Below are 23,624 nucleotides of genomic sequence, written 5' to 3' on the forward strand. Positions count from 1 at the left end.
TTTTCGGGTATTTTCATTATCATTTTAACAAACAATAATGAACATTCAGAATCTGAAAACCGAATGATCCGACATAAACAAATGCTTTATTTTCATTGCAACAGTTCGATATAGATAGGAGATTCGACATGACGCTGACAATAGTGATCTGTGTCCATCGAACCTGTGGTCGAATGTGCCTAACCTTAGCTCTATTAGTTCAAGATTATTCGACATAGAGAGAAAAGATTCAACATTATAGAGACAATAGCAAAAAAAAAGGTCGAATGTGCCTAACCTAACTCTATTAGTCCAAGATTATTCGACATAGAGAGAAAAGATTTGACATAGAGAGAAAGGATTGGACATAGAGAGAAAGGATTGGACATAGAGAGAAAGGATTGGACATAGAGAGAAAGGATTGGACATAGAGAGAAAGGATTGGACATAGAGAGAAAAGATTTGACATAGAGAGAAAAGATTTGACATTATAGAGACAATAGCAAAAAAGGTTGAAAGTGTAGGGATGGCCTTGCGGTTCGCCCGGCGGTTGGTTTACGGGGCCATATTTTGCGTGTTCACGATTCGCCAAACCGGAGGACTTCTGGCGCTGTTCGCGTGGCGGACATATGCGTTTACATTGTGAAAGAACTTTGACCCATGATGACACATCCATCATGGGGTACAGGACAGCCAATTGAGACATTTCAGCACATGGACAATTGGACATTCCCTTATAAATAGACCTGATCTGGCGGCCATTTTACATTCTGTCTTTTGTCAGTGTAGGGAGAGGTTGCTGTGTGGAGCAGGGACAGACTGTAGTGACACAAATCACTAGCTATTTGGTCCACAAAAGTCCTTTTAAGGACTGGTATAGGTGTAGAGTATATAGGGTTCTGGTGCACTGCTGCTGACTGCACGAGCGGCCTGCGTGCGCCCTGAGGGCCGCGCGCAGCGCGCTCTGTGATCAGCTAGTCTTTGAGACTCGCCTGATCACAGATCGGAGCAAGGGGTCGATCCCGACCCCTTACCACGTGATCAGCTGTCAGCCAATGACAGCTGATCATCTGATCACAACAGAGTCGGTAAAAAGCCGATTACCAGTGGCCATGAGAGGGACTTCAGTCCCAATCACGGCCAGATCACCAGTGCCCACCTGCCAGTGCCACCTAATTATAGGAAACATGCCACCCATCAGTGCCACCCATCAGTGCCCACAATCTGCCTCAACAACAGTGCTGCACCTCATATGCCACATATCCGTGCCCATCAGTGTCATCTACCAGTGCCCATCAGTGCCGCCCATCACTGCCCAGCAGTGCCACCTATCAGAGCCACCTATCAGTGCCCATCAGTCCCATCTATCAGTGGTACCTATCAGTGCCCATCCGTGCCATCTTATCTGTGCCCATCTTTGCCCATCAGTGCCGCCTTATCTGTGCCCATCGGTACCCCCTTATCTGTGCCTATCAGTGCCCACCAGTGCAGCCTATCAGTGGCCACCAGTGCCGCCTCATCAGCGCATTTCAATGAAGGAGAAAAATGACCTGTTTGCAAAATTTTATAACAAACTATTAAACATGATTTTTTATATATTTTTTATTTTGCATCTTTTTTTGTTTGTTTAACAAAAAATAAAACTCTCAGCTGTAATTAAATACCACCAAAATAAAGCTCTATTTGTGGGAAAAAAATGATAAAAATGTATTTGGGTACAGTGTTGTATGACCGCGCAATTGTCATTCAAAGTGCATCAGCACTGAAAGCTGAAAATTGGTCTGGGCAGGAGGGGGGGGGGGGGGCTTAAGTGCCCAGTAAGCAAGTGGTTAATTAATGTAGCCCAGTGAGAACCACTGCTGCTGGTGCCTAGATTTGGTCCCGCAAGCTGGAAAATCTTTGTGCAGGGTGCAGCTGAGAGTGGCATTGTTACACAGGTGACAGTGTGGTATGAGATTGACCAGTCTTTTGTCATGAGTTGGTAAAAAGGGCAGCGATCTGATAGTCGCGTTCATCACATGTTGCCTGGCAGCGTAAGTGAGATCATTTATCATTAGAGCACTCAGTGCATTGTTAGGAATTAGCTTTGTACTGAAGGATTGTAACCTTTGTGGAAATAGTCTTTAGAGATAAGTCGTTGCATATTTTTGTGTTTTTAAAGAGACATCAGCAACAGCTACTTCCTACAGCTCTATCCTATCTCGGCTATTTGCTGTATCTTTTCTATTCACAAACATGCCTGGGTTATCAGAATATAAGAGAATGAGCAAAAATGATTTATGTGCGGAGTGTGCAGTAAGAAAAATTGCTGCAAGAGTCGTGAAAGCTTGATCCATGCCCTAAAGGAATATGATATCTGGGCGGGGCCAGAACCCTGGGGAACCTAGAACTGAAGGAGTTCCCTCTGCTTCAGAGCCCAGTTGTTCAGAAATGGCCCCACAGGATGGGCAAGCAGAGAATGACAATAGAGTATCACTGAATGTTACCTCCAAGCCACAGCATGAGCATGCCAACACCAGATTGCCTGTAGCCAGCATAGACTATCTCCGCAGGTGCAGGATGCACTACAACGCATCATGGAAATGGATCCTTGGGCGTACCTGCAGTTCATAGAATGCCACGTAGCAGCTGAGAGGGTCTGCGGAATGCCAGGCTGCCGCTGAAAGAGGCTGATCGTCAGCATGAACTAGAGATGGCTAGGCTCCAGCAGTAGCAACAGAATCAGAACCTCGGGTCCCTAGAGCACAGGGACGCCTCTCTGCCAGTGAGCCAGGCAGCCAGATTTCCAGTCATGGAAAAAGGACAGTGACGTTGACGTGTATCTACTGTCATTTGAAGAAAAAAAAAACTTCCTGTCAGTACCATCTGCCCCAAGCACAATGGGCCCGATATCTGGCGCCAGGGCTGCAAGGCAAGTCTCTGGATGCTTATATCGAATGCCAGCGGAGCAGGATGACTATTATGAGGCTATAAAGGCTGCAATCATCCAAAAGTAACAGTTAACGCTGGAAGTGTACCGCAAGAGATTTAGTTACTTGCAAAAGGGGATTGGAGACTTCCCTCCAGGTACCTACGTTGCTGGCAGTGCTTATGACATGCCATGTCAGGGACATGAGAAACCCTGGGAGGGCACTCCATGGAATCCACGAGGTGGGTGGCAGGGTGTATTCTCCCTTCACACCTGAGGCCCGCCTTGTCTTGCAGGAGGCGCAGACCAGTGGGGCCAAGGAGACCAAGGGAATGCTGCAGTTAGGGGTTGTTCAGGGGGCTTGCAGGGTTTAGGCCTCACAGGTAATCCTGGTCCCGAAAAGGGATCAATCAGGCTTTGTGGAGCCCTTTACAAAAGTGAATGCCAGCCCCGCTGTTGTGGCCTACCCCATGCCCAGGAACCATGAGGTGTTGGAGCAGCTGGTAGGTGCCCGCTGTCTAACAATCATGGACCTAAGCAGGGGGTGTGGACCAACCCCTCTAAGCCCTTGTACACATGGTCGGAGATTCCGTCGGAATGTGTCATATCGAACCGTTTTGTCGGATATTCCGACTGTGTGTGGTATGCATGGGACTGTTTCCGTCGAAATATCCGTCGGACCAAATTTTCCAACTTGCTGGAAATATTTTCCGACAAACTGCTCTGATCGGACATACTCTGATCATGTGCAGAGAATTCCATTTGGACCAAGTGCCACGCATGCTCAGATCAAATTCCTACATCAAAGCTATTGGCTACTAGCCTGAACGTAGTCCCATCATAACGAAATTACGTCATCACGTTCTGAAAGATCGGATTTTCCGACAACTTTGTCCGACCGTGTGTATGCAAAAGTTTCGGACAAGATCCGATGGATTTGGTTGTCGGAATCTCCGACCGTGTGTACAAGGGCTAACACAGAAGTCTCCAGACAAGTCAGCCTTCACCACTCTATCTGGCTTGCCAGCACTTATGGCAATGCTAGTTGGGGTTTAGAGTGCACCAGCCACCTCTCCGGAGGTCATGGATGACCTCTGGAGAGGGGTGGAACCTTGTGAAGTGACCTGCTTTAGGGGCCTTGTAGTGTTTGGCCCTGTCTGGGGGGCACACCTGGTGTTCTTGTCAGCAGTCCCACACAATCTGTCATGGCCTAGTGTCACAGCAACTGTCAGGTGGGCATGTCAGAAATTTAGTACCGGGAACAGCAAGGAGGAGTAGGCACCCAGAGATCTTGAACTGGGAAGGTTGAGACTGTCATGGCCTCTGGCCTTTTCCTGAAGTCAAAATACTGGTTATGTCATTCCTGGGTACAGCAGGCTACAATATGATGCTGGGGTGCAACTATAGTGGCCCAGCTGAACCTGCGACTGACCAATCAAATGGGAAACAGACAAAACTGGCAACCTTGATGCCAGCATATAAGAAGAACCATCCTGCCTTGATGGAGGTACTGGCTGGTGCACCTGGGACACGGGCCACGGAATTCAACTGTTCAGTCCTGGCCCACACCAATGCCACTATCTTTAGGTCAAGTGCAGTCCTGGGCCAGAGGAATGACACAGGAGGCGATATCTCATCCTCTACCTATGCAGGAATTTACCTTCTAGCCAGTTAGCATATGCCACCCCTGAACAGAAGTGTCTTGTGATCAGATGGGCAACACGGAAGCTGCCACATTATCTGGGCGGTTACCAGCAACTGGCACTCACCCATAACAACTCACTTTGTTGGCCCAACTGGATTGCCAGGGAGAACAGAACACTCCCCAGAGGGAACCTGGTTCTCCAGCAATGCAGTTGGGCCAGTCTGCACAAAGGTGAAAGCCTTGGCATGGTGGACCTGTGGTGCAACAAGCCAAGGCAGAAGCAGTTGGTTACATCAGGAGGGAAATTGCAGTTCCCTCTCATGCAACCACCTGAGTTGGGAGGTGTAATGGTTGTGCATATTGGGCTACAACTAGCTGTGTGTGGAGCAGCCATTTGGTTCATGTCTCAGCTTGTCTCAGCCATGTTGTCATGTGATGGGCATAACCACAGTGGCCTTGTCTCCCACCTTTTTCTTTCAGTTATACCATACACAAACTGTTAACTGAAGCCAGGACCTTATCGGTCCATTGATTGGTTACATATAGACACTTTCCATTAACCAATTTACATTCCCTTCTGGAAACTCTAATAAAACTGTCACCCTCGCAAGCTGAGCAATTCAGAGAACTAACATATGCTGGTCGTAAATAGCTTAGTTGGACGAGATGGACCATACACATATCTGCAGATAGGTTAGCAGTTATAAAGCTGAAACTTTAGCATGTTTTATAACTCCTGAAGTAATAATAGAACAGCCATAATAGGGACATATTTACTTTCCTCAGTTCATTTTTAACATTTCAAATCCAGACACCCCTATGGCAGACCGTATGGGGAACCACTGGCACCTCTTATACCTCCCAGGTAAAGTAGACATCTGAGGCCATGTTTAGATTTATTTTGAGGCAAATTTCACTCTGGACAATAATCTGCTGGTTAGCAAACTGTAGATATTCAGAGATATGAATACGTATCTAAAATTGTATCTGAGGCATGGTCCTAAACGTAGTGAAATCCCAGCAACCACCTCTAAGCCCTTGTACACACGGTGGGAGAATCCGAAGGAATGTGTCCTATCGGACCATGTCGTCGGATAATCCGACTGTGTGTGGTCTGCATCGGACTGATTCCGTCGGAATATCCGTCGGACCCAATTTTCCAACATGTTGGAAATATTTCCTGACCAACTGGTTCGATCGGACATACTCCGATCATGTGTAGAGAATTTTGATTGGACCAAGTGCCACGCATGCTCAGATAAAATTCCTACATCAAAGCTATTGGCTACTAGCCTGAATGTAGTCCCATCGTAACTAAATTACGTAATCACGTTCTGAAAGATCGGATTTTGTTCGCCAACTTTGTCCGACCGTGTGTATGCAACAGTTTCGGACAAGATCCGACGGACAAAATCCGACGGGCAAAATCCGACGGATTTGGTTGTGGAAATCTCCAACCGTGTGTACAGGGGCTTAGACCAGATGATTGGTCAGATGGTCTGTGTCAACACCCCTTTGATCCCAAAGTAAAGGGAGATGCTAGGACAGTTTGACAGTTCTTATGTACATGTCATGTGTGTTAGATATGCTTATTCTAAAATCATAAATGCTCTAAATGCTATTGCTAATGTAGCCAGGCGCTGGCTATTATGCCTGCAATTCAGGGACAAAGTGTATAGCAGGGGTGTCAAACTCAATTTCGTCGAGGGCCACATCAGCAGTGTGGTTGCCCTCAAAGGGCCGGTTGTATTTGGGTCGTACTACGTACAGAGTGCAGAGTTCAGGATTATGCAAAGTACAACGTTTAGGGTTCAGCAGTGTGCTACGTACAGAGGGCAGGGATTCGGGGGTGCGCTATGTACAGTGTGGAGGAATTCAGGGGTGTGCTATATACAGAGTGCAAGGATTCAGGTGTGCGCTACCTACAGAGTGCAGGGAGTCAGGGGTGTGCTACATACAGAGTGCAGGGAGTCAGGGGTGTGCTACATACAGAGTGCAGGGGTCAGGATTGCGCTACGTACACAGTGCAGGGGTCAGAGTTGCGCCCCAAGTTTCCTCACATCTGTACTCTCACCTACCTGGCCCTGCTCTGCTACCTCCCCGTATAGGCGGCTCCCTCCCTTTGTACTGGGTTATAGATAGTAGTTTCCTGTTTATTGGGCTATAGATGGTACCTCCCTCTGTGAGCGGATCTCTGTGTTTAGTATCAGTACTCAGCTTTGCTATATGTTTTTTTTCACCATCACTTCAAAATAAGCAGCACACACTTCATCAACACAAGTGCTTAAAGCGGGAGTCCACCGGGACTCCGCGTTTTTTTTTTTTTTAAAAAGCCAGCAGCTACAAATACTGCAGCTGCTGACTTTTAAAATAGTGACACTTACCTGTCCAGCGCGCCCGCGATGTCGGCACCCGAAGCCGATCGATAGGTCGTCTGTCGGGTCCTGCCGCCGCCATCTTGGGTATGGGAATCAGGAAATGGAGCCTTTCGGCTTCATTTCCCGGTTCCCTACTGCGCATGCGCGAATTGCGCTGCGCAATAAGGACGCTCCCCGCTGCCTCTGGGAGCTGTGTGTTTCCCAGCAGGCAGCGGGGCACTTGCGGGAAAGGGCGGGCACTTGCGGAAAGGGGCGTAAGTTACGCCCCTTTCCGCAGAGAGCTGTCCCGGAAGTGGGTGCAGTTACCTGGATTATCCAGGTAACTGCACCCCCCTCCCCCCTGAAAGGTGCCGATTGTGGCACCGGAGGAGGGGAGGGTTCCGATGAGCGGAAGGTCCACTTTAGGGTGGACCTCCCCTTTAAACAGTCCTCAAGACGCAGCCCGCTGGATGGGGAAAAAACAAAACAAAACAAAAAAACAGAGCTGTCAGCAATCTCAGCCACTATGCTGGGCTGACCGTGCATACAAAAAAGCCGGCTTCGCTGGAGGGACTGGGGAGGCAGGGTGGAGGTGGAGACAGAGCGGCATCGGAGGCTGAGGCAGGGGTGGAGATAGAGCGGGGGTGGAGGCGGAGACAGCACGGAGGGGGAGATGTTTACTCTTGTTCTCATGGAGACTGACTGGCTGCGCATGCACTAATAGAATGCTGCGCCGCTCGCGGGACTGAGGGGGGATGTTTTCCCTTGTTGCCTGGGATACCTGGAAGAGAAAAACGAAACGATGAAAAAAATAGGTAGTGGCCGGAGGCTGCTGTGAGGGCCACATGACAAGGCCTAGCGGGCCTGATTCGGCCCGTGGGCCTTGTGTTTGCCACCTGTGGTGTATAGTGTTAATTAATGTGGGGTTGTCCCCCTTTATTTTGCCTTGGACTCTATGTGTAATTTCCTTTCAGACTAGACTTAGAGCAGAGCAAAACATTGTGGGATGTGTAGTTGAGAATGCAGAGGTTTCAACTCCAGCGGGACTGGTCTGAACTACCACTACCAGAATGCTGAGAAAACCAGACTGCTGGGTGAGGATATAAAAGGGCTGGCTTGGGCCTACATCGCCCTCTTGGGGTGCTGGCTTGGATTCTGCCAGCAGGAGCTCTGTGTCAGTGTGAGCTGCTGCTGATTCGTGACCTGCACAGTGGGGAGTCGTACAGCTGCATCCAGAGGGATCTCTGTGGACAGCATCGCTTCTCCGCTACAGCGAACTGGAGACTGTTCCAAGTCTTCCAGCGATGTCTACACTCCAAATCAGAGTAGGCCGCAGTGTGCCCATACCTTCAGAATGAGGGACACTTGAGGAAGGAAGTAACCTTGCATAGTGCGCGGTGGCAAATGCGTGGTCAAACGTCTGACAGTGGGAGGAGCTTAAGGGTTGTCATTAAATAAAACTCAGGCTTCCTTGTACCTATAAAATATGATTTTATTATTGTACCACAAGCAAGAGTCTCATGGATACATACAAACCCCAGCACATTCATAAAAAAAATAAAAAGGATAAAAGCATGCAGTGTTTGGAGTGCGTTACGTACAGATTGCAGGGTTCTGGGATGAGCTATGTACAGAATGAAGGGTTCTGGGATGAGCTATGTACAGAATGCAGGGTTCTGAGATGAGCTATATACAGGGTGCAGGGTTCTGGGATGAGCTATATACAGAATGCAGAGTTCTGGGATGAGCTATATACAGAATGCAGAGTTCTGCGATGAGCTATGTACAGAGTGTGGGGTTCTGGGATGAGCTATATACAGTGTGCAGAGTTGTAGGATGAGCTATATACAGAGTGCAGGGTTCTGGGATGAGCTATATACAGAATGCAGAGTTCTGGGATGAGCTATATACAGAATGCATAGTTCTGGGATAAGGTATATACAGAGTGCAGAGTTGTAGGATGAGCTATATACAGAGTTCAGAGTTGTAGGATGAGCTATATACAGAGTTCAGAGTTCTGGGGTGAGATATATACAGAGTGCAGAGTTGTAGGATGAGCTATATACAGAGTGCAGAGTTGTAGGATGAGCTATATACAGAGTGCAGAGTTCTGTGGTGAGCTATGTACAGAGTGCAGGGCTCTGGGATGAGGTATATACAGAGTGCAGGGCTCTGGGATGAGGTATATACAGAGTGCAGAGTTGTATGATGAGCTATATACAGAGTGCAGAGTTCTGGGGTGACCTATATACAGAATGCAGAGTTCTGGGATGAGCTATATACAGAGTGCAGGGTTCTGGGATGAGCTATGTACAGAGTGGAGGGTTCTGGGATGAGCTATGTACAGAGTGCAGGGTTCTGGGATGAGCTATGTACAGAGTGGAGGGTTCTGGGATGAGCTATGTACAGAGTGCAGGATTCTGGGGTGGGCTATGTACAGAGTGCAGGATTCTGGGGTGGGCTATGTACAGAGTACAGGGTTCTGGGGTGGGCTATATATGCAGAGTTGTAGGATGAGCTACAGTGGTGTGAAAAAGTGTTTGCCCCCTTCCTCATTTCCTGTTCCTTTGCATGTTTGTCACACTTAAGTGTTTCGGAACATCAAACCAATTTAAACAATTGTCAAGGACAACACAAGTAAACACAAAATGCAATTTGTAAATGAAGGTGTTTATTATTAAAGGTGAAAAAAAAATCCAAACCATCATGGCCCTGTGTGAAAAAGTGATTGCCCCCTAAACCTAATAACTGGTTGGGCCACCCTTAGCAGCAACAACTGCAACCAAGCGTTTGCGATAACGTGCAATGAGGCTTTTACAGCGTCCTGGAGGAATTTTGGCCCACTCATCTTTGCAGAATTGTCCTAATTCAGTTACATTAGAGGGTTTTCGAGCATGAACGGCCTTTTTAAGGTCATACCACAACATCTCAATAGGATTCAGGTCAGGACTTTGGCTAGGCCACTCCAAAGTCTTCATTTTGTTTTTCTTCAGCCATTCGGTGGTGGACTTGCTGGTGTGTTTAGGATCATTGTCCTGCTGCAGAACCCAAGTTCGTTTCAGCTTGAGTACACGAACAGATGGTCGGACATTCTCCTTCAGGATCTCTTGGTAGACAGCAGAATTCATAGTTCCTTTTATCACGGCAAGTCTTCCAGGTCCTGAAGCAGCAAAACAACCCCAGACCATCACACTACCACCACCATATTTTACTGTTGGTATAATGTTCTTTTTATGAAATGCAGTGTTCCTTCTACGCCAGATATACTTGGACACACACCTTCCAAAGAGTTCCACTTTTGTCTCATCGGTCCACAGAATGTTGTCCCAAAAGTCTTGGGGATCATCAAGATGTGTTGTGGAGAAATTGAGACGAGCTTTGATGTTCTTTTTGCTCAGCAGTGGTTTTCTCCTTGGAACTCTGCCATGCAGGCCATTTTTGCCCAGTCTTTTCCTGATGGTGGAGGCATGAACGCTGACCTTAACTGAGGCAAGTGAGGCCTGCAGTTCCTTGGACGTTGTTGTGGGGTCTTTTGTGACCTCTTGGATGAGTCGTCGCTGCGCTCTTGAGGTAATTTTGGGCGGCCGGCCACTCCTGGGAAGGTTCACCACTGTTCCATGTCTTCGCCATTTGTGGTTAATTGCTCTCACTGTGGTTCGCTGGATTCCCAAAGCTTTGGAAATGGCTTTATAACCCTTTCCAGACTGATAGATCTCAATTACTTTCTTTCTCAATTGTTCCTGAATTTCTTTGGGTCTCGGCATGATGTGTAGCTTTTAAGGATCTTCTGGTGGACCTTACTGTGTCAAGCAGCTCCTATTTAAGTGATGCCTTGATTGTGAACAGGTGTGGCAATAATCAGGCCTGGGTGTGGCTAGAGAAATTGAACTCAGGTGTGGACAACCACAGTTATAGTATGTTTTAACAAGGGGGGCAATCACTTTTTCACACAGGGCCATGATGGTTTGGATTTTTTTTCACCTTTAATAATAAACACCTTCATTTACAAATTGCATTTTGTGTTTACTTGTGTTGTCCTTGACTATTGTTTAAATTGGTTTGATGTTCCGAAACACTTAAGTGTGACAAACATGCAAAGGAACAGGAAATGAGGAAGGGAGCAAACACTTTTTCACACCACTGTATATACAGAGTGCAGAGTTGTAGGATGAGCTATATACAGAGTGCAGTTCTGGGGTGAGCTATGTACAGAGCAATAGTGTATTTAGGTTTAGTGTTGCCCTAGGCCGCACTAAACTTGTGCACCCTCTAATTTAAATTTAAATATGACCCACCCCTTCCTTTCAAGGCCACACCCCTTGTTGTTTAAGACCCTCCCTGAAATTTTTGAGTGGGGACACTAGTTCTGAGGGCCTTGGGGGGGGGTGTCAATGGATTCCCTTAATTTGCATAGATTTCCTCTCACTTGCTATTTGGCTATGGGGCAGGAAGTGAAGGGAAATATCTGCAATGGGACAGGGATGGTAAAAAAAATAAACTGATAGGGGCTATAACACTCCCAAAAAGTGTTGCCTATAGCTCTACTTTAAGCACAATTTCTGATAATTTTATGGAGAAGACTCATGCCGCGTACACACGTAGCAGACTATCCGGCGGACTTAGTCTGACGGACTTTCCGAACGAGCTACCTGCCCACACACGGCACTTTTGCGGCGTACTAAGTCCGCCGAACTATCCGCCGTACTTTTGAAATGAACGGACTCGCCCACACACGCGGAGGAAAGTCCGCTCACTTTGAGCGCGTCTCCAGGTAGCCGGGGGCCAGCGAAGGAGGCGTCGCTGGCCCCGGCTACCTGGTATGGAGTTAAAGGGGAATCCCTATGCCAAAAACAGGCGTGGGGGTCCCCCCTAGGTCCATATCAGACCCTTATCCGAGCACGCTAACCGGCCGGCCAGGAAAGGGGGTGGGGACGAGCGAGCGCCCCCCCTCCTGAGCCGTGCCAGGCCGCGTGCCCTCAACATGGGGGGTGCCTTGGGGAAGGGGGTGGGGTGCGCGCCCCCCCCACCCCAAAGCACCTTGTCCCCATGTTGATGAGGACAAGGGCCTCTTCCCGACAACCCTGGCCGTTGGTTGTCGGGGTCTGCGGGCGGGGGGCTTATCGGAATCCGGGAGCCCCCTTTAATAAGGGGGGCCCCGGATCCCCACCCTATGTGAATGAGTATGGGGTACAATGTACCCCTACCCATTCACCTGTAAAAAAAAAAAGTAAAAAAAATAAAACCACAACACACAAGGGTTAAAATAGTTTATTGCACAGCTCCGGGGGTCTTGTTCCGTCTTCGGGGGTCTTCTCGCTGGACCCCTCCGCTATCTTCTGCTAGCTCTTTTACTAGCGGAGGAGCCCGGCTTTCTTCTTCGCCGCCACCCTCTTCTTCCGACTTCGGGGGTCCTGTCCCCCTCTTCGGTTCTCCTTGCCGGGCCACGCGGAGACAAGCTCAAAATGAGCAGACTTTTCTCCGGGCGGGAAAAGTCAGTTCATTTCAAAAGTACCACGGACTGGCACACACACGGCCGGAATGTCTGCCGAAATGCGAGTCCGGCGCACAGATTGGAGTGCAAAAATACTTTCTTAGGCCGCCAGACTTTTGGGTAAAAAAAAAAAGTCCGCCGGAGCCCACACACGGGCTCAAGTCCGCCGGACTTTTCCACCAGATTGTTTGATCGTGTGTACAAGGCATAAGAAGATATAACCATGCCAATGGTGCAGCAGAAAACATAGCACAGTAAATAAGGTAGTGGAATGCCGGCCACCCGCATACCAGAAGCAGTGCGGCCGCTTTATGGGGGCACTAGACTAAATTGCCTCTCAGCCCAGTCTGCCCCATAAGACTGGCGCTACACTAACAGTGTAGTCGTTTTCCCATATAGAGTCATTAGAACACTGCATAAAGACATCATCCACTTAATCCAGCTTTCTGGTACTTGTGGTGCCACTGAAGTCAGGCTTTACACTCTATGAACACTGTATGCAGACATCTATATCCTATACAGAATCTTTATTAACAACAATCCTATTGGATACAACACTATTAAAGCCATATGGGAAAAGTTTGAAGTGAAATACAGAACCCTCAAAGATCAGTCAACTTTACTGTATCCTACCAACCAGGATTACTTTATTTCTAACGTTACAAGGCTAGCTGAAGACTGCCGGATTCCAAAGGAGTAACATTTCAACCTTTTTATCCTCTCTTTATTTACTCAAGTGACTAAAGTTATTTAGCACAAAAAGGTCTGCTTTCATTGTCTGGAACTCTATTTCACCTCTTCCCGTCTGCCGGCCGCCAAATGACGGCTGGGCAGCACGGCTCTTGTTCTGGGTGGACGACATATGACGGCCCTCCAGAACGACCACTCTCATGCACCCTGGGGGGGTGCGAAGCACGAAGATCATGGCCATGCCATGTCCAATCACCCCCAGTCACATGTAAACATGGAGATGCCGGTAATCGGCGCTTCTCGGCTCACACTGACATTGAGAGGAGAACCGAACAGCGGCATCTCCTAACAGATGACAAGTAGGGATGTAATCAGGACACTAATCATCAGTGCCCTGATTACAATAAAGTGCCAGAAATGCCAGCAATGCCACTGCCAGCAATCAGTGCCCACAATTTGCATCAATCAGTGCACACAAGTGCCAGCAATCAGTAGCCATCAGTGCTGCCCATCAGTGCCACCTATCTGTGCCCACCAGTGTCACCCATCAGTGCCACCTATCAGTTCTCATTAGTGCCACATGTCAGTGCCATGTATCAGTGCCCATAAATGCGGCATATTCATGCCTCCTCATCAATGCCCATAAGTGGCCAGATCACCAGATGAAAATAAAATTAAAAAGTCTAAAAAAGGAAACGAATGCAGACATTACATCTAAAGAAGGGAACCTGGGCAGCGTGACAGGTGAGTGGCAGTGTGATAAGAGGGGGACAGTGGGACCGGGGGAGGGGGTATTTTGACAAGAGAGGGGCAGTATGACAAGAGGAGGGCAGTATGATAGGAGGAGGATGGTGTGACAGGGGGGTATTATGACAAGAGAGGGGCATTATGATAAGAGGAGGGCAGTATGGTAGGAGGATGGTGTGACAGGGGGTATATTGACAAGAGAGGGGCAGTATGATAGGAGGGGATGGTGTGACAGGGGGGTATTGTGACGAGAGGGGCAGTATGCTAGAACGGTGTCACAGGGGGGTATTGTGACAAGAGAGGGGCAGTATGATAGGAGGGGGATGATGTGACAGGGGGGTATTGTGACAAGAGAGGGGCAGTATGATAGAACGGTGTCACAGGGGGGTATTGTGACAAGAGAGGGGCAGTATGATAGGAGGGGGATGATGTGACAGGGGGGTATTGTGACAAGAGAGGGACAGTATGATAAGAGGGCGGTGTGACGGGGGTATCGTGACGAGAGGGGCAGTATGATAAGAGGACGACGGTGTGACAGGGGGTGTTATGACAGGAGAGGGGCAGCATGATGGGGCAGTATGACAAGAGGAGGACAGTATGATAGGAGGGGGACAGTGTGACGGGAGTATTGTGACAAGAGAGGGGCAGTATGATAAGAGGACAATATGATAGGAGGAGGGTAGTGTGACGGGGGCATTGTGAAAAGAGGAGGGCAGTATGATAGGAGGGGGGACGGTGTGACAGGAAGGTATTGTGACAAGAGAGGGGCAGTATCACAAAAGGAGGGCAGTATTATCAGAGGGGATGGCGTGACGGGGGTATTGTTACAAGAGAGGTGCAGTATGATGGGGGCAGTGTGACAAGAGGAGGGCCGTATGATAGGAGGGGGATGGTCTGATGGGGGGGGTATTGTAACAAGAAAGGGGCAGTATGATAGGAGGAGGGCAGTGTGTCAGGGGGAATATTGTGACAGATGGGAGGGTATTGTGAGAGGGCAAGGGGGTATTGTGACAAGAGGGGGTAGTGTGACGAGGTGGGGTGGTATGGTGGGGAAGTGTAAAGGGGGGTAGTGTGACCTGTGGGGGGCAGTGTGATGGGGTATTGTGACAGAAGTGGGGCAATGTGATGGGGGAGTGTGACAGGGGGGCCAGTACGACAGGTGGGGGGGTGGCAGGGTGAAGGGGTGCTGTAATATGGGCAGTGTGATGGGAGCAGTATGACAGGGGGGGGCAGTGTGACAGGTGGGGGGCAGTAAGGCAGGGGGGCAGTGTGACAGGAGGAGGCAATATGATGGGGGGAGAGTGCGATGGCTGAAGGGGCAGTGTGATGAGGAGCAGTATGACAGGGGGCAGTGTGAAGTGGGCAGTATGATAGGTAGGGGGGGGCAGTGTGAAAGGAGGGGGAAATATGATGGGGGGCAGTATGATGGCTGAAGGGGCAGCGACAGGAGGGAGCCAATATAATAGGGGGCAGTTGCAATTGTGACCCCTATAGTTACACCTCTGTAACTGGTATATTATTGTCCAGCATGGAATTACCGTGTGAATGAATACAAATATGATGGGTATTAGATGTCTATTTCAGCAAGGAGTTGTAATGTGTCCCACCTGCCTTCCGTACCTTCTAATATAGAGGTGTTCAGGCTTACAATGCTGCTAATTAATATAGACAGTTAACCACTTGCTTACTAGGCACCTAAACCCCCCGCCTGCCCAGACCAATTTTCAGCTTTTAGCACGGTCACTCTTTGAACGACAAATGCGCGGTCATGCTACACTGTACCCAAATGACATTTTTATCATTTTTTCCCACAAATAGAGCTTTCTTTTGGTGGTATTTAATCACCTCTGGCGTTTTTTTTTGTTCATTTTTTTTTTTTTAAAAGACCAAATTATTTTTTTTAAAATACAAAACCGTTTTATATTTTGTTAATAAATTTGGCAAACAGGTCATTTTTCTACTTCATTGATGTATGCTACTGAGGCTGCACTGATGGGCACCAATAGGTTGGCACTGGTGGGTATTAATAGGTGTCACTGAAGGGCACTAATAGGTGGCAGTGATAGGCACTGATGGGTGACCGATAGGCAGCACTGATGAGGCACCACTGGTGGGCATTGATAGATGGCCCTGATTTCTGGCATGGTTATGCACTGGTGGGAACGGATTCTTGTCACTGGTTGGCACAGACCAAGGTCCCCTGTACAGAATCCAGCGATCAGCAGTTAATTCAGTTACAGTTTTATTGAACCTGATTGTGCATACTAAATTCAGAAAACAGGTAAAACTTTGAGAAATATATGTCTATGTGTACATCAATATATGTTATGTAAAACAATGCTGATAAATCCATGTCTGAGTACTGAGAACCTAAGTGCTACATGCACAGGGGAAAAATTGCCTAACATGACTATGATTATCGGATTCCAAAAAAATTCCATCAATGGCATCTTTAAAATTTCTTACGTGGAATGTGAGGGGCATGTGCGAGAAAGTTAAGCGTGCAGCAGTCTTCACATTCCTTAAACAATATGCAGATGTGATAGCATTGGTGGAGACGCATGTTGAGGGGAGCATCCAGATGGCACTTCGCTGTCCATGGGTTAGGTGGGTATTTCATTCTACCCACACATCCCATGCCAGGGGTGTCTCAATCTTGATAGCTAAATCAGTACACTTTGAATTATGCGAGTTGTCCACTGACCCACAGTGTCGATACGCATTCCTTCTAGCTAAACTATACGGTGAACCCCTCCTCATCCTAGCTTTTTATGTGCCACCCCCATTCAACATCACCTAATTAAAGAGGGACTGTTCTTTATGGCCCCTCACTCTACAACATCAGCAGTCTGGCTTGGTGACTTTAATACCACGCTAAATCCAACCCTGGACAGGCTACAATTGACTTCACCCACCCCGAACACTCCCAAAAGAAACTACGTTTTCTAAGTTCATCTCAACCTTTCATTTAACAGAAGCGTGGCGCCACAAATTCCCACATGTGCAGTCCTACACTTGTTTCTTGTCCACACATAAACGCCATGTCCCATATAGATATTATACTCACGTCCCACAGTCTGACACCACGACTACTAAAGGCCGCACTCTGCCCTAGAATACTTTCAGATCATAGTCCCTACTGGATAACTGAGCATCCCCATTAATAAACCACCAAGATCTTGGCATTTAAACCCATTTTGTCTCTCACTCCTACCAGAGGACGATGAGTTTGCGAATAAATTGAAACTATACTTTGCGGAGAATGACAACTCAGCATCACCCTCTGGAGCATGGGAGTCCTTTAAGTTATTCACTCGCTCAACGTTAACTACAAGCATCAATAAAATGAAGGCAGACTCCACCATTGCCCTTGATAAGGCGATGGTGGAGCTGTCCTCTTCTGAGCAAAACTGGGCAAGTTATTGGCGTACTTGGTACATAGTGAAGATATAACCACCAGGGGTCTAACATTACATGGCCCCGGAGGACAACAAAAATTACAGACCCACCTACGGTAACCTCCATGTTCAGGGACTTGTTTGCTGACTTATATAAAATGACAGCCTCCCACTGAGACGGAATTGATGTCCCTCTTTTTTGAGGGGGATCACTTTCCCGCAGCTGACAAAAGAATAAATCGACCTCCTGGAGGCACCTCTCACCGCAGAGGAAGACACGACAGCCATAGCGAGTTTTGCCAGGTCTAAATCTAAATCCCCGGGATCAGTCGGACTCCCAATTGAATTCTATTCCCAATACAGCAAAATACTCACCCCTAAATCGTCTATGCGAGTCCTGTGCATTACCCCATCCATGACAGAGGCAACAATAGTCCTCATTACTAAACCAGGAAGAGACCCGGGATATCCAGAATCTTACTGCCCCTGCTACAGGTTGACATCAATATTCTGGCCATCAGGCTCAATCAGGTCATCTTATCACTAATACACACTGACCAAGCAAGCTTCATGCCTGGTTGCAATACCCAATTTAATCTCAGGAACCTATACTTTAATATACAAGCCACACGTGAGGAGGTTGGATCACGAGTCGTAGTGACTCTAGACACAGCAAAAGCTTTCGACTCGGTGGAGTGGAGGTATCTCTGGAGATGCTTGGAGGGATAGGGCTTCGGTCCCCAAATACATTAAGTGGGTCCAATTACTGTACAAGGTACCCACAGCCAAGGTGGTAGCCAACGGGTGGCCGTCTCGAATGTTTGACCTCAGTAGAGGCACGAGACAGGGCTGCCCTCTATCCCCACTGCTATATGCCCTAGCGGCAGAACCTCTTGCGATGTCCATCTGAGGAAACCCAGAGATCAAAGGGTTGAGAATGGGCTCTCTGATTGAAAAAAATAAAAATTTAAAATCAGTATGTATGCAGATGACACATTACTAAATTTGGCAAATTCAGGCCCATCTTTACATACTGCACTTCACACGATCTAACAGTTCGGAATATTTTCAGGGTTGAAAATCAATTGGGAAAAGTCTAAAATCCTGCAAATTGACAGCTTCCCACCCCTGGAATCCCAAGCCAGACTACCATTACAAAGAGTTAATGTCATGAAATACCAAGGGATTAATATATCTAGATCCCCTGCAGATTACATTTCCTTAAACATAGAACCTCTCCTCTCCTTGGTTAAAACTAAAGTAAGGATCTGGTCCCGGCTCCCACTTGGGATCTGGGGACGCATACATTACAATGGTTCTACTCCATAAGATACTATATGTTCTATGGCATACCCCAGTATACCTACCCCTGAAACATTTCAAATCTTTGGAAGCCCTTTGTGTGGGGAGCCAACAGACACAAACTAGCGTGGCAAACTCTTAAGAATCCAACTGACCTGGGAGGCACAGCTCTCCCTGACTTCAATCTATATTACATTGCATCAGAGTTGTCACAGCTATTCCACATAGACAAGATGGATAGTGAGAAATTCCTCGCTCTCCTATGTCCAAAGTGGACACAGCACACGAAAGACTCGATATACGCGATAGCATCGGGCTCAGGAGGGATGGAACAAGGGGAAAATAGACAAACCATACTATATCATTACAGGAAAATATGGGACCAATGCCCCATACACACGATCGGAAATTCTGCCAGCAAAAGTCCGATGTGAGATTTTGGTGGGAAATTCCAACCATGTGTATGCTCCATTGGACTTTTGCTGGTGGAATTTCCACCGGCAAAAGATTGAGAGCAGGCTCTCTATTTTTCAGATGCAAAAAGTTACGATCGGAAATTCTGATCGTCTGTAGGAATTTTTCACGACGGAATTGCTACGCATTCTCGGAAACATTGAACATTTTCTCGGCTCAACATAGTGTTGTACGTCATGCGTTCTTGACGGTCGAAAGTTCAGAGAACTTGTGTGACCGTGTGTATGCAAGCCAAGCTTGAGCGGAATTCCGTTGGAAAAACCATCCAAGATTTTTCCAAGGGAAATACCGCTCGTGTGTACGGGGCATTAGCTTCTTCCAAACTCGAAATTCCACGGTACAACGATTACACACCGATATGGCATAACAAAAATTTACCAGAATTTACCAAAATACAAGACACAAGTGTATGGTCCAAGCAGGGAGTATTTTATCTACATCACATCCTAAAATACGGACACTTCAAAACTTTCAATTCACTTAGAGAAGAATTTTCAATCCAAAACCGATTTTGTTTTAGATTTCTACAACTCTGCCGTGAGACACAATCTCAATTCCCTGACTCTGTCCCACACCCTACACCCAATGTCCTTATGGCAGTGATTAAGAGCACAGATCCTCACAGACTAATCTTGGCATTTTACAATATGCTATCCACCCCCATTTCTACCAAAATAGCATATGATCTGACACCCAGATGGAAGAGAGAAGTGGGATCAATTGAGGATGAGGAGTGGGAGGAGGCACTGGAGTCCTGTAAGGCTGTATCCCCCAAACTATCTGATCGGCTATCACAGCTTTATATTCTACATAGGGCACACCTCACACCCCTAATGCTGCGAACACATGATCGGACATTCCGACAACAAAAATGTTCGATAGGAGCTTGCTGTCGGAAATTCCGACCGTGTGTAGGCTCCATCAGACATTTTTTGTCAGAATTTCTGACAACAAATTTGAGAGCTGGTTCTCAAATTTTCCGACAACAAAATCCGTTGTTGGAAATCTCCGATCGCGTGTACATAATTCCGACGCACAAAATTCCACGCATGCCACACTGGCTACTAAACTTGATTTTTATTGACTCGTCGTACGTCTCGTAAGTAAGTTGACCTTCAGAATTTCCGACAACATTTGTGTGATCGTGTTTGTGTAAGGCCGCGTACACACGGGCGGACTGTATGGCCTACTTAGTCCGTCGAAACACATTTCAGCGGACAGTCCGCTCGTGTGTGGGCTTCAGCGGACTTTTTCAGCGTGCAGTCTGGCGTACTAAGTATTTCGGAATTTCCGTAATTCTGTCCGTCATACTTTGGTTTCAGCGGACAATCCGCTCGTCAGTAGACTAGTTCGACGGACTAAGAATGGCGCATGCTCAGAAAGGATTTACACGGCGGAAGGGTGCATTGCTGTGTATTGGACTTCCTATTTCTAGTCCCATCGTACGTGCTGTACACGTCATCACGCAAGCTTTCGTCGGACTGTTTGGCTATCCGTGTGTGGTCAAGTCCGTTCATTCGAAAGTATGACGGACTGTCCGTCGGATTGTATGACGGACTAAGTAGGCCATACAGTCCGCCCGTGTGTACGCGGCCTAAGACAAGTTTGAGCCAACATCCATCGTAAAAATAAATACCCACGGTTTTGTTGTCGGAATGTCTGATCATCTGTACGCGGCATTAGAGTGGCAAGATACAAAACGCACTCGATCAACAACATGTCTGATGTGTGGAACGAGAGACAGGCACATTTTTCCCCATTTGATCTGGACATGCCCCAAGATGCAAAAGGTTTGTGGAAGCAAATCGTGACATTTCTGCATGATACAATGGGCTCACCCTTAGCATTACACCCAAAACAATGCCTCTTTGGAATATTACCAGATACAATTGATAAATATACAAAAATATTTCTTCATGAGACACCATTTTCAGCCAGGAAAATTATAGCCAAAAAACGAATGAGACAAACCCCTTCCAAGATAGTAGAATGGAAACTGGAAGTAACTAATAACCTGCCATACAAGAAGTGTGTGATCGATCTATCCACCTCTCTCTCTCCCTCTCTTTATAGATATATCTATCTATATAGAGGGAGAGAGATGGATATATCTATCTATATAGAGGGAGAGAGATGGATATATCTATCTATATAGAGGGAGAGAGATGGATATATCTATCTATATAGAGGGAGAGAGATGGATATATCTATCTATATAGAGGGAGAGAGATGGATATATTTATATATATATATATATATATATATATATATATATATATATATATATATAGATAGATATATATATATAGATATATAGATATAGAGAGAGGGAGAGATAAATATATCTATAAAGAGGGAGAGCTATATCTATCTCTCCCCCTCTATCTCTCCCTCTCTATCACCCTATACATACATACAAACTATATATAACAGAGGTTGCTCAAACAAATATAAAAATGTATGGGACCGCTGGCTACTGATACCTGTGTGTAGTAGAACCATATCATTTTGGAATGAATACTCAGACACATGCCTCTTTATAATCTTTATTTGTAATATATGCATTCATAGAACATATCCACATGGCAAACACAATGTACCTGTTTTTTTACCTATAATATTCAACGTAATGCCGCGTACACACGACTGGACTTTGAGGGACTAGGTCCCGACGGTCTTTCCGACGGACTTTCAGCGGAATTCCGACGGACTTTCCAAATGAACGGACTTGGCCAGACACAAATCACACCAAAGTCCGACCAATTCGAACGTGATGACGTACGACCGGACTAGAATAAGGAAGTTCATAGCCAGTAGCCAATAGCTGCCCTAGCGTTGATTTTTGTCCGTCGGACTAGCATACACACAAATGGATTTCTCGGTCCGGCGAAGTTCCGGTGGGAAAATTTAAAACATGTTCTATTTCTAAAGTCCGCCGGATTTTTGGCAAGCAAAGGTCCGATGGAGCCCACACACACACGATCGAATTGTCAGACGGACTCGTTTCGTCGGACCTTTGCTGTCAAAAAGTCTGGTCGTGTGTACGTGGCATAACAGTTATCATGTTTATATGCAAAAGCTAATCTATAAAACATGTATGCACATTTTGATTACTAAAAACCTTTGTTCAACGAATAAAAAAAAAAAAAAAAGTTTGTGAATTGCAGAAGATGTCCTCCAGGGATTATGGAAAGGAGATCACTGCTGGTAGGCGTCTCCTATTCTACATCACGCACAACAAACATTTCCCAGTACACTTACCAGCCAGCCTGCAAAAATACAAAACAAAATAGCCCGGTCTAAAAATTCACACTAAAAACAGAGGTTCTAGCTGCACACATTTCAGTTACATGAGTAAGCTGCAGTGCCTACACCAAGGCTCCTCCGTATACTGCGCTCCTAACTCTATAGTTAGGAGAGTCTCGAGGTTGGAACAGATATAGCAGTGGATAGATTAAGGGAAGGTTTGCCTGGAGGAAGCCCCTCCTTAAAAGGCACAGGGGCACAATGGACGCCCAGCAAGAGTACAATGACAGCTGAAGGCATCCAATGCTTCCCCCACACCAAATTCTGCCAACAAGCAGTGCAGATAAGTGACAACCACCCAAATCTATAACCAGCCTTTGCAGTAAGGTGCACATGGACATGCTATACACATCACCTCTAAATTCTAAAAACATGGCTGCCCTTCTCACAGTTTTTACCACAACAAGCATTTCTTCAGATGTTACAAATTCTTAAGGTAGATCAGCACAGGAATTTCCTACGATCAACAGTTCCATCTATTGGCCATACTATTGTTCCAGAAATATCTCCATCAGGAAAAAATGTGGAATAGCACATTATGGACATTCGATGTAGCTGATGATCATAGAAGATCACAATATTAAATAAATACAACCAACATTCCTCACAGATAGAGGTCTGTTTAAAAAAGAATTTGCCCAAGTGTTTGTGAAATCTTACACCACAAAATGTACTCAGCCAATGAAAGGTAATGACTCTACTTTTATTTTTCTACTACTATCAATGGCCAACACGGTACAACACTTCATCCATGTCTTTGGTGATCTCTGATCTCCTTATCAACTGTTCTTACATGATGAAGATCAGCCATGGAGTATATCTGAGGTGTATATCAGGGTGTGCTTCTTCCCCACATGAGAGCTGTGATGTCCAGCAACATTCATATAGAAGACATTTCCCACACTCAAGGCACTAATACACCTCGAGGGTTGTGTGGGATCCCTGATGTACAGGAAGACAGGACTTCAGTGAGGAACAATTCCCTCACTCAGGACAGGAAAGTGGCTTCTCCCCATGTGAGATCTCTGATGTTTGTAAAGAGCAGACATCCCTGAAAAACATTTCCCACACTCAGGACAGGAATATGGCTTCTCCTCCTTGTGTGATCTCTGATGTGTGTGAAGATCGGACTTGATTGAAAAACATTTCCCACACTCAGAACAGGAATACGGCTTTGCCCCCTTGTGTAATTTCTGATGTCTGTGAAGATGAGACTTCACTGAAAAACATTTCCCGCACTCAGGACAGGAATATGGCTTTTCTCCTGTGTGAGTTCTTTTATGCACATTAAGATTGGTTTTAAAAGGAAAACACTTCCCGCACTCCG

At 46.7% G+C, this 23,624-nt stretch overlaps 2 protein-coding genes across 2 annotated transcripts in view; both read right to left on the minus strand.

Annotated features, from left to right (window-relative positions):
* Positions 1 to 23,624, minus strand: part of LOC143989685 (oocyte zinc finger protein XlCOF8.4-like) — a 55,029-nt gene that overhangs the window by 18,011 nt on the left and 13,394 nt on the right. The window lies entirely within an intron of this gene.
* Positions 22,980 to 23,624, minus strand: part of LOC143989854 (uncharacterized) — a 1,335-nt gene continuing 690 nt past the window's right edge. The window contains exon 1 of the mRNA XM_077490132.1: positions 22,980 to 23,624. This exon is cut by the window's right edge and continues 690 nt beyond it. Within this exon, the coding sequence (XP_077346258.1) occupies positions 23,263 to 23,624 (362 nt within the window). The 3' untranslated portion in view covers positions 22,980 to 23,262.

Source organism: Lithobates pipiens, unplaced genomic scaffold, assembly GCF_037356315.1.
Source record: "Lithobates pipiens isolate NorthernLeopardFrog02 unplaced genomic scaffold, aLitPip1_a1.2 Scaffold_18, whole genome shotgun sequence".
In the NCBI taxonomy this organism is placed as follows: Eukaryota; Metazoa; Chordata; class Amphibia; order Anura; family Ranidae; genus Lithobates; species Lithobates pipiens.